Source organism: Protomyctophum parallelum (assembly GCF_964188405.1).
Source record: "Protomyctophum parallelum genome assembly, chromosome: 4".
Taxonomy (NCBI): Eukaryota; Metazoa; Chordata; class Actinopteri; order Myctophiformes; family Myctophidae; genus Protomyctophum; species Protomyctophum parallelum.
In genome coordinates, this window is record NC_139700.1 from 27,225,354 (window position 1) to 27,237,939 (window position 12,586).

The 12,586-nt window shown below is 42.0% G+C and overlaps 1 protein-coding gene across 3 annotated transcripts in view; it reads right to left on the reverse strand.

Moving 5' to 3' along the window:
- Window positions 1-12,382, reverse strand: part of mlc1 (modulator of VRAC current 1) — a 22,883-nt gene extending 10,501 nt beyond the window's left edge. The window contains exons 1-8 of one of the 3 annotated variants that reach the window (XR_014569158.1): window positions 12,111-12,382; window positions 10,696-11,066; window positions 7,265-7,354; window positions 5,922-5,975; window positions 5,230-5,331; window positions 4,846-4,947; window positions 2,803-2,874; window positions 2,561-2,677 (exon numbers count right to left, since the gene is read on the reverse strand). Coding sequence is in view for 2 of the 3 variants with exons in the window: in XM_083763372.1 (XP_083619498.1) it covers window positions 2,561-2,677; window positions 2,803-2,874; window positions 4,846-4,947; window positions 5,230-5,331; window positions 5,922-5,975; window positions 7,265-7,354; window positions 10,696-11,046 (888 nt within the window). In the remaining variant the exon portion in view is untranslated. The remainder of the gene's footprint in view (window positions 1-2,560; window positions 2,678-2,802; window positions 2,875-4,845; window positions 4,948-5,229; window positions 5,332-5,921; window positions 5,976-7,264; window positions 7,355-10,695; window positions 11,067-12,110) is intronic. The other 2 variants (XM_083763372.1, XM_083763373.1) reach the window with 2 other exon arrangements.
- Window positions 12,383-12,586: the final 204 nt, after the last annotated feature.

Here is a 12,586-nt window from a genome sequence, read left to right on the forward strand (position 1 = left end):
GTGTCCCTTTAACCACATGTCCCTTCCCTTCCTTCCTACAGCATGTCCACTAAAGAAGAGAAATCCCACACATTGCTAAGTTTATAATGTTTCAGTCCCTCTAGAGCTTCATAGGTTCACAAATATATGAGAAACCGCTAAATAAAGTCACAGTATAAAAAGAAATAGATAGCATCATGGGCTTGGTGCACAGTGCACACTGCACAGTCTCTCAGTTGTCAGAAGTGTGCGTGCGCGCGTGTGCGTGCGCGTGTATGTGTATGTGCACGTGCGTGTCTAATTAATCTATACCAGACAATTCCAGACATGAACATGATGTGTTATTTGACATCATGACCTAGACACTTAATTTGATTCTAGTTCCTGCATCATGTCAAACTTTCGATGGGGTTCATAAAGCTCATTCTGTCTATTCAAATAGCAGATGAACAGTGTTTTCTAGGGGCCATGGATAATCCCTTAGGCCCCATTTGAAGGGGCCTAAGCTAACAGGCTGCAGTGTTTTCTAGGGGCCGACAATCTCTTAGACCCCATTTGAAGGGGCCTAAGCTAACAGGCTGCAGTGTTTTCTAGGGGCCATGGACAATCTCTTAGGCCCCATTTTGCTAGCAGCTAACAGGCTGCAGTGTTTGTCTTAAACACCTATGGCTATTAAAGCCCTATGGTGTCATGCAGTTTGACAAGTAGTGAAGATAGCTGATCTACAAGCTCACATTCCTGAGCTTGTATTAAAATAAAATAAAATCAGGGATGAATGCATTGTAGCCTACTGTGGAGGACCTCATAGAGATTGTATTCACATCTTATTTTTTATTTAGTTATGATTTCTACCACCAGGTGTCAGGCATGCATGGTGGCAAAAATGGCTCTCAGTTTTGCTTCCCTGTACTATTGAACATGATGAGCACGAGATTAACTTCTTAGACAACCTTGTTAGTTGTTTATAGTCACTTTGGTTCTATCCCATACCATAAAAGCACTGACAAAAACTCACAAAATGGGCAATTCTTTCTCCCCCTATGCCACTCAAGATAATAAGTCTGCCTATATCACAGTTTACCTGTATGTATATGACATAATGTAATTCCAATGTTCTAGGACAAGGCTGCTGATCTAGTAGACATATATGACGGTGTAAACATCCCTGGGTTGCACAGGCACATAGCTGCTTCGAAAATGTATCACGTTGTCTTACCTTATCCGTCTAGAGTCAATTCTACAATCCAGTATTATTCACACCTTGGCTGGGAGTTTTAATCAATCATTTGAAAACACTGGCACATCATAAAACACATAATGGATTCTGACCCAACACTGAACAAATATTTAACTGCACAACCTTGTATTGCCCACAAGGGGACCATCCAATCTGAGAAACATACAAGTAGGCTATGGTGCAGAGCCAGATCACTGACCCAGCACCAGTCTTTACACACTCTATTCCTCACAGGATGTGGTACATGCCAAGAATGCAATTTCTCACACAAAGCCACTACTTAAAATCACCCATGAACAGGAAAACCGTTCAACAACTTCAACAAGGGTGTCATAATATGCAACACCAACAACGTGATATATGATATGCTCAGATGCCCATGTGGCCATACCTGGCATACGTCCGAGAAAATACCCTGTAGGCTACAAGACCACTTAATTAACACTTTCAACATGCAGTCCCCATTTTTGGACATGTCATTATAGTCGTTATTGTATATATTTTACATATTTTGGTTTGTAGGCTGACCTGACAGACAAGTGCATACATTTTAAGGGGATTTGAAAGTGATACACTTGTCTATGTACAAAGCTACTGATATGGAGCTTTGTAGGCTACATATCATGTGTGCAATTTATATGTTTTATATTCAGTACACAGTCAGACAGTTACTGACTGTGTCTACTGTTATTTCAGTCAGATAACTCTGTCATGTCAGTTTGACATGTGGGTCTTGCATAACACTACACCCACATAGTAATGCAGCTTATTAACCCCTCGAGTATATCTGACTAATTCTGCGAGCTACGAATCACAGAGTGTATTATCTGTGGATCTATCTAATATGGCACTGGCTCAGGAGGTAGAGTGGCCAATCTGGCCATCTTGGAATCGGAAGGTTCCTGAATTGAACCCTGGCTCCTTCTGGCTTTGTGTTGAAGGGTCCTTAAGCAGGACACTTAAATCCTAATTTCTCCCGATGCACATGTTGTTACCTTGGTTTCCTCTGCCGTCGGTCTGTGGAGTGCATGTGTGAATGAGTGTACGTACTCTACTGTATGAAGTATCTATGATGTATGACTCAGCCTGACCCCAGCCCCACTGACGTCCTTTATATAAAATAAAATGTACTGGTAAGTGGAAGAAAAAAATGAATAGAGGAGGTAGTTATTTTGCATACAAAAGAACACACAGATCATTTTATAGAGAGCTACACTACACTACACTATACTCCTCACCCTAACAAGCAAAAAAACTAACAGAAATACAAAATCTGATAACACGGTACAGATTCCACTCCAGGCACTGCCTGGATATAATGAAAGCGAACTTAAGAGAACTTACAGCCACCAGGATCCAGAAAAAGGTGACAGACAGGTAGGGTCCAGGCAGCAAAGCGTCCATGTTGAGAGCAATGATCCCCCCGAACACAGCAGAGATTCCCACGATTATTTCAATCACCTGTTGAAAGACACTACATTACATGGATGATATGATAGTGGATAATGCTAGTATGCTATAGCCTACTTGGCTGCAGGTGCAATATCTCACTCATCAGAGCTGAAAGCTTGGGTTTCCGTACTCACAGAATAGGCCTTAAGGAGTCGAGTGGGGAAGATGGCAGGGGTTAAAACCACTGGCCTGTCATACCTCACCGGCTGGATGGAAGGGATGAAAGGAAGATTGAGTGGGATGCAAGTGATTAGATGGCGAGAAAGAGTAGTTCAAAGGAACAGAAAACAGAATATATGACGCACGCACGCACACACACGCACACACACACACACACACACACACACTGAACCCCAAATTGCTCCCGATGTGCTGGTTGGTACCTTGCATGGCTTCCGCCGCAATCGGTGTATGAATGTGTGTGTGAATGGGTGAATGTAATGCACAATCTATGTAAAGCGCTTTGGATAAAGGCGCTATATAAATGCACCATTTACCATTTATCACACACACACACACACACACACACACACACACACACACACACACACACACACACACACTTGTTGTTACTTATTTCTTTAGATTTAGATACTGAGAACCTGTGTCCAAATACACCTCAAATTTAATTATTAAACACTCTGTTAAGATCTGGGCACAGTTCAGACGTGCCTTCTCACTTACTGACTTCTCAATTTGTGCTCCTATAGTAAGAAATCATAGTTTCAAACCCTCAATTATGGATGGAGCATTCAACATTTGGGCTGAAAAAGGCATCACTTCAATCAGAGATCTTTTTGACGGAGGCGTTTTTATGTCTTTTGACCAGATACGATTGAAATTTGATATCCCCCGCTCTCACTTTTTCCGATTTTTGCAGCTTCGTAATTTTGTAACATCATCTATTACGGATTTCCCATCACAACCACCAGACTCCCTTTTAGACTCAATTCTAAAGCTCAATCCACACTCTAAAGGGGTAATTGGGCTAGTTTACTCCTTATTAAACTCATTTGACCTGGAACCACTTACCTCATTAAAGAATCAATGGGAGGGAGATTTGGGGACACAAATTTCTGATGATGTTTGGAAGGAAGCGCTGGATAGGATACACTCCTCTTCAATCTGTCTAAGCCAAGGCATACTATTATTCAGTTTAAGGTTACACATCGCCTCCACTGGTCCAAAGTAAAACTATCTAAATTCGTTCCTACCATGGATCCTATATGTGATCGTTGCAATCAAGATCAGGCTACCCTTGCGCATGCTTTTTGGTTTTGTCCAAAGTTACATACATTTTGGCAATCAATATTTAAAACATTTTCAGATGTATTAGAAGTGCCCATAGAACCCTCTGCCACTGTTGCAGTGTTTGGAGTTATTTCCCAAGATCTACATCTTAGCCGGCAAAACAAGAATATGATAGCCTTTGCATCTCTTTTGGCTAGGCGGCAAATACTATTTAAATGGAAGGAGAAAATACCACCAACCTTTAAATCTTGGGTTAATGATGTTTTACATCATCTGACATTGGAGAAGATTCGCTACTCCACAAGAGGGTACGCCGGTGCTTTAAAATTTTACACCATTTGGCAACCTTTTTTGACACACATTGAGAGGATGAACGCGGCTGACATCAACAATCCTTAACTTATTACACTGACCCTACTGTAATTTATTTCTATTATTATTATTATTATTGTTATTATTGTCTTTATTTATTTTTATTTTTATTATTATTGGTTTGTACATATTATTATTATTATTATTATTTGTTTGCATACTTCTATTAGTCTTCTATTATGTCTATGTATATTTGTATGTGCTTTTATTTCATATGGTGCAAGGTACCGGGGTTGTGGCTCTTTCAGAGCGGGAACTCTGGGAGGAGGGAAAAAAGGGGGAAAAATATCTTCGTGTGAACATTAATAAAAAAACTTTGATCAAAAAAAAAAAAAGATTTAGATACTGAGATTTGAGATTTGAGATTCTCCTAGGAGAATAGTGCATTAGTAGTGTAATAGTTTTTGTATGCATTAATGCATTAGTTTTTGTATGAAATGACAAGAAACCTACATCTCTCTATCTCTAATCTCTTTCATTCCAGTGCATTCCAGTGCTCATCATGCTAATTTAACTCTCAGACTTCCATTAACACTCAGGATATCTGTGTGCACCTTCCTATGGCTGCAGCAGTCCTCAGCAGAGCGGGCCGACAGGATGACAGCGCTCGCCATCAACACCTCCAGTACAATCATCAGGATGAGGTTAAAGTTGATCTGCACAGGAGAGAGATAGAGACATGTAGGAAAGAACACGCAGAGAGGGTAGGAGGGAGGGGGGGGGAGGGAAGGAAGGAAGGAAGGAATGGACGATATAATGTAAGCAGAAGGAACAGTACAGGCAGGCAGTGGGCTAAATGAAGGAGGAACCATACTGTTTTTGTATGAGCTGTGTTGTATGACAACAAATAACCTGTGCAATAACTGCTGCAGCAACAAGAAGGGATAGACTCGAGTTTACTCAATGGATAATATCATAGAGAATATAATAAGATTTACATTGATAGCAGAGGGGTTCAGAACCAGTTTACAGCCAAACCAGACTAGGCAGGTAGTCGTCACGGCAAAGGTTGAGACGTACACCACCTGGAAATCTGAGACCTTGTGATGACAACAAAGATGAGAAAAGTATTAGTTTCCTCAGAAAAACTTCTATGAAAGACCTACAGAGCATCAAACATCGTTGGTGACACTTCCCACCTCTCTCACAGCCAGTTTTCCCTCCCACCGTCAGGGAAACGATCCAGAAGCATGCATGCCAGAATGGCAAGGCTGCGAAAACAGTTTGTTTCCCCAGGCAGTCAGACTTCTGAACTGTCTGAGAGAGAGAACAGCGTGCCCTCTCTCATTAACCACCACCCCCCCCCCCCCTCCACCACACGCACGCATGCATTCACGCGCGCACACACACACACACACACACACACACACACACACACACACACACACACACACACACACACACACACACACACACACACACACACACACACACACACACACACACACACACACACACACACACACGCTTGTTTTTATGCGTGTTGTTACTCTGAATTATTTCTTTAGATTTAGATACTGAGATTTGCACTATTCTCCTAGGAACATTAGTTTCATACAGAAATGACAAGAAACCTACATCGCTCTATCTCTAATCTCTTTCATTCCAGAGGCGTGTGTTATTCACTTACTGCCAAGTGTCTGTTCTTGGCGATGGCAAAACTTGCAACTGCTGCAGGAATGCCCTGTGAAAAATATACAGCGACAAGCAGCAATGAATGGCACATCATACACTTGGCGTGGAACTGTTGAGCTGTTTAGCACCAGTGGCTATGTTTGACAAAACAGTCAAATGAAAACTCAACAAGCTACAATGTGAGCTTGCTATCACAATTTTGTCAAGAGAAATGAAGGTGTTGCAATGCAATTGGTGTCTGCATGGTTCTGGTTGTGAGCTTTCAGATTGTCTATTTTTGGTGCACAACACGGCACATAGCCTAATTAAATATATTCTTTGAGACATAGGCCTAATAGGGTATTTGTTGTGGACATGGCCAACTCCGCCTTTGTCTTGGAGGTGCAAACAACAAAGGTTATCAGCACAGTTCCGCCTAATGGGCAGAAGTGCTGAAAACCTGCCTAAAATAAAGCAGACAAACTCACATAATTATGTTGATTCCCTTGTATTCACACTTATTAGGGCAGAGCTCCTCCAGGGACCACTGGTGGGCCCTGAGGAAATTGTGGGAAGTCCACAACACTGGTTAATAATACTCCACTGTTTACTGCTTCAACGTTTCGATCTCCTTCAGGTATAATAACATATTATTCCAACCCGATGGAAACGTTGAAGCAATAAACCAGTGGAGCTGAAAGAGTATTATAACCAGTGACTCTATATTTTCCTTCCTGTATACCGTTTGTCCAGCACCTGGGCTAGAGTGGATGTGCGTGCACCATCACCCCTGCAATTAAGAAAAGTGGGCCCCCAAATAATCAGCAAAACACTATGATTTTAACAATATAATATTAAACTGGTTGGAATAACGTGTTCCTTCCACGCGCTACGTCCAACCAGGGAAACTCCCCCCTGGCAGGTGTAAAGGAGCAACTTGGACACTCAGGCATGAAGGAAGCATGAGTTCAAGTCCGTTGCTCTCCCCTTGTCCCCCATATATGGGGACTAGGTTGGTGGAGGGTGTGTAGAGCCCAGGATCACATTAGATGATTGACACAGGGGTGAAAAATGGGTTACAAAATCGTGGGATAAAAAAATATATACAAAAAATATATATATATAATATTAAAAGAATAATACTATTTATTCTCTAAAGGTTGGATCAATGATAGTTCCATTGATCTAGCTCCCCCACAATCAATTGATCATTAAAACAAACTGAAAATAGAAGTAGAGCATTCATTTAGGGGACAAAAAGTTTGAATATTATGATTTATGAAGATACTGTAGTGTACATGAAGGTTTCTGCCCGACAGCAACAAAATCAGGCATTGTAGTCATGTGATGGTCACTTACAGAGCCCGCAGCACAGCGCAGGTAGTCCATGGCGACAGGAAACACATTGCCCAGGTACAGAGAGAAGCCAGCTGTGATTAAAAGGCTACCCTGAGGACACACACATACAATACATGCAACTAACACCCATACAGTATGCATGCATGCAACACTATACACACCATGCAAGCAAGCTCACACACACACACACTTGTGCGCGCGAGCACACGAGCATGCACGCACGCACACATGCACACACAGAATTCATGCACGATCCAGGCCCACACAACAACAGCAGCAGCAGCAGTGTGTACACTGCTGACACTTCAACACTATAAAATAAAGCATTATGATCATTCATCATCAGCAGCCATGTGCACAAGCAACAATCAAGAATACATACTGTAGCCTATTTATGTAGCCCACACTTGAACTAAATGGCCCTTAGAGAGAGATGTATATCTAACACAGCACTCTGGTGTACAGCCCTAAATGAGTTACTGTAATATAGCATCTATTTAACCACTCTAAGCCTATATATACACAGGATAGTTAAAATTAGCCGTGAGCTTGTACAGTAGTATCTACTATTTAATAAATAAAAAATCACACATGAAGTAAGGGGTGCCTTTTTGTTGTTGTACGTCACGGGGGTCCACAGAAGAATATTAACCTAATGTTTGTTTTAAGCATGCCCACCCGGGGCGTCATGTGTGTTTGTTTCTTGTGAAGCTTTTTCAACATTGGTTACTGTTTCTTTCCTTATTTCCATTCTGGCTCCTTTCTTCTATGAATTCTCCGGTGCTGTTTAAATTTACTGTTTTTTTTGTTAAGCTTTTTCCACATTGGTTACAGTTGCACTGTTTCTCTCCTTTATCCATCCTGGCTTGCTTCTTGTATGAGATTAGTTACACACAAGATGTATTTATATAGGCCATATGACGTCTTACGTTGTCATAGTGTGCCCTAAACAAACAGTAAAGTCCATAGACTTGGCTGCCATATGACGTAATCTTCAAAAGCCCCACAAAAATGTTCTTGACGCAATGATTTTATACAAATGGTGGTCCTGGTCCTGGGGGGGGGGGGATTATTACTGTACTCCCCTTTTGGTTGAGTATTACAGTAGATTGGTTTGGTTTCTCATGCAGGAGAGTGTGAATGAATATAGTTCAGACAGACAACTCACGAATAGATTTAGTGTGCATATGATATTTGACTTGGTGTTCGGCTCGGCTGCATTTTCTCCCTGCTCAGTGCAATTAAACACCATCATAAAACATTAAGAGCAGGGAGATAGATATACAATAAAACCCCTATGGGGAGCATAAATAACAGAGCCCACCGGTGGTGCTGGGAGCAAACATCACATAACAACCAGGAACCATATGCAGAGGAAGGCAGGAAGAGCATACAGTCTAGACTCTAGACTGTATGCTCAAATTAATTAATTAATCAAAATGTTCGACGCAAGAAGGCCCCCCTGCGGCCTGCTCCCAGCACCATGCCAAAGCTTTTTCCTGCAGGAAACACTGCTTGTGGTTGTAAATATATTGTTATCTGTTTTGCGAGGATGAGGGGGTACCTGGAAAAATATCTAACCCAAAAGGGGTACCTGGTCCAAAAAGGTTTGGGAACCCCTGGTCTAGAGAGCTTAAGTAGCCCGCCCAATTGGTCAGTGAATGACGTGTGGGACACACTTATACCTTTCTTTTCGCAGATAAGTAAGCCTGGGACCGAGGCTACACTTATACACCCACATAGAAATTCAGCATGTTAACCCCTTGAGTATAGTATGCGCCTTTGAGCACGGCATGAACTCCCTCGAGTATGTCTGACTGAACTAACTCCGCAGGCTACGTCTCATTGCTATTTTCACATGACACTGTTTTTTTTCTAACTATTCAATGTGGAAAAACACAAGAAGATTCCTTGTTGCCAAAAATAATCAAACATTCTAAAGATCAGGGTGCTATAGTTTTTGTTTAAGCTTTGACATTTTGTGAAGAATGGCTTTTTATACACAGTAAAATCCTCAGTGTTCACTTATGCATTTGTAACACTGAGAGAGCATCTATAGTCCGGCAGCCGGGGGTGTTAAGTAGGACATTTTATATATAGTTTTCTTTTGTTTTGGCCTAAAATATTGTCTATACATTCATGAATCTACCTGCTGACCGGCTGTCATCATTGAGCAATTTATTTTATAGGGGGTTACTGTATATGTGACCATTAACAACCTATATAAGGCCAACAAATTCGAAATGTCATTATAGTTTAAGTAGCATGTAACATGTCAAACTAAGGGGGTTTCATGATTCTGAATCCATTCCAAGCATTAGTTTTGCACGAAAAACACATTTGGGCAAGTGGTGTGGGAGCCAAGTTTGAATAATGTGATTATTTAAATAATTACTGCTTTATTTTGTGATTTGTATTTTGGTTTCTACAGATCATGTATATATTATATGATTGTTAAATTAGCTAATTTAAAAGGCTTAAATAAGTTTAATTCATGGTGATGTGCTTTAGGTTAAAAAACAATGATGTTACTGTAGCTTTAAGAAGAGAGCTCTGGGTGTCTAACTGAGATCTTAATTGCAATTGCTAACACCTGAGTGTGTGCAGGTCAGGGCAGATTCAGTTAATTATCACTTGAGTGTTTGCAGGGCAGTACAGAGGCAGAGTGTGTGCAGTACAGTCAGTTTGTGCACAAGGCAAGGTCAGAGCAACGCGGTTTTTTGACCGTAGTATATTTTGAGTTTGAGAAGCTTGTTTTTGATTACTTCTGTATTAAGGAACACATTTTTTTGAATAAATCTTTTTGTGATCTTTTTACATCCTGTGAAGTTTTTCTACTCAAGAGAATATACACGAGTATAGAAAAGGTGTCGCTGAGCATCAACCACTCACAAGTGGCTATGGCCGCTTTTAGCCCAAGGAGTGTGCTTTGTGCAAAACTAATGCTTGGAATGGATTCAGAATCATGAAAACCCCCTAGTTTGACATGTAACATACTACTTGGTATGGTTACATTATAGCCTCGGAGACCACATGCATTTTCCTTTCAAAGGAAAAGAAAACTAGGCTGCTGCAGGTCAAGTTTCTGACGGCTGATGGAAGATGCCTATGCCAGGCCCATAGAAAGCGTACTCTTTCAGGCTAGGTTACATATAAGACCCTATAAAATAAATTGCTCAATGATGAACGTATTGTATATGTATGTATATATATATTCATGAATGTATACAGACAATATTGTAGGCCAATAAATAAAACTACCAAATTTCCCACTTTTAACAAAAAAAAGCCTGTTGGCTACCGGACTATAAGGGTCCATTTGGTTCCATTTGTACACTATCAGAGTTTATACAAATACAGAGGATTTTGCTGTTATTTGGCTAAATGTATAGCCAACAATTCTCCCGTCCTGGGATTCCCTACCCTCTCACCCCTATGAGGACACTGTAGAGCCAGGCCCTGTAGCTGAAGCAGGGGTGCCTTAGGGGCTCCGGCTGGGACAGCTGCAGGTCACTGGCCCTCACGTCCACTGTGTAGCTGTCCCGCTCCAGACTCCTTCCCCTGTTGCCTCGCCGTTCCAGCGTCCCATTGAGACTCAGGGTGTGCCTCTCGAGTGCGGGCGTCCCATTGAGGCTCAGGGTGTGCCTCTCGAGTGCGGGCGTCCCATTGAGACTCGGGGTGTGCCTCTCGAGTGTGGGCCGCTCCATGGTGGGCACGTGGCTGTAGGTGAACTCCTCTCTGGCTGAAAGCTCCTCTCGATGCATGGCGGAGGCTGGAAACATGAGTCTCCCTCACCAGGAACCTAGCAGGTCAGGCATGCACAGTATATATACACGTTTGAGGACCTACTTTTAGCCCTACAAGAGGTGCATGGGGCTCACAGTTGGTTGGACGATCCGTTAGTACAACTCTTTGGTTCAATACAAGGTCCATAAACAACAGAAAAGGCTTGCACACCGACATATGAACGTTGAGGCAAAAATATCGAATCAGTTAGTAAGTTAGAAATGTGCAGAAAAAGACAGTGGACGTTTTGGCCATTGGACCATCATCAATACAGAATGCAGGTTGCATAATGCTGGCTTTAAGCAGGCAGTATAGCCCTATTAAAGGTAAGTTAACAAATGGTAATGAAGCTCATAGAAGGCACACGGTGCTATCAATCAACCCATTACCACTGCTGAGGCCCAAGGGTGCAAGAAAATGTACACAACCCATACAGGCATGTTTGATTGCTGTATCATACAGCAAGCAAACAAACATGAATCAATTCAAATTGTCACATCACTCTTAAAAAAGAGATAACTATACAATTCTCACTAGAATAATACATTACAATGTATTGTTGCATGGGTGCATTCATGCTTTTTAGCCCTGCTGACTAGCGTGGTGCACTAAGAAGGGCAAAATCAGTAACGTTTCTTCTGGTTGGGCTATTTACTCTTGTGTTTAATGCATCTGAAACTAAAAAGTGCACTGCCACTGACATAGTTAATTCAAGAATAAGTCTTAAAGAAAACACATTATGCTGAAGTAAAGGTTAACTGCATGCTACTCTATTGTGAAGTATTTCAAAGACAGCCCCCTTGCTCTTGCATCCACCAGCTGAGGACAGCCCTGATTTCAGCTACCCACTTTTTTCCTCCATTTGCCATGGGTTCCTGAAAACCCCCTAGCTCGTATCTTGTTATTCTCCTCTGACTGATTTATACTCAGTTGTGTCTGTGCCGTGCACAAAAAATAGCAGATCTACAAGCTCATAGCGCATCACAGTGCACTGCGACGTGAGCTTGTAGATCACTCTATTTTTGATGAGAACTCAAGTTTACTATCTCAAACCACTCACCTGTTGCAGTGTCTCTTGTAGAATCTCCAACAAGATAATCTCCAACGGGTTATCCTACAACAACATGACTGACATCAAATCACCACATACAACACGGCTCGTATTTGTCTGCGGCTCTTTTTTCCAATCCTCATCTCTCTCTCTCTCACACACTTCCACTTCTCTTCTACCCCCTTTCTTCTCAGTCTCCCACTTGCTCTCCCTTTCCCTCTGCCCCGGGCGTTCTTCAGAAAGAGCTAAAACGTTTGTCGGGGGAACAAAAACACATGGCTCTTTTAAATGCTGCCTGCCAGTGCACTCTGTGCCAAAGAGAGAGATGGCCTGTGAATTACAAAGAGGGGAGGACGGAGGATGAAGGGCCGGGGGGCTCGTTCTGGGGGCAGAGCCAGTGTGGCAAACACCCTTTTAGCCTCCTGCTTGCTGACACACACACACACACACACACACACACACACACACACACACACACACACACA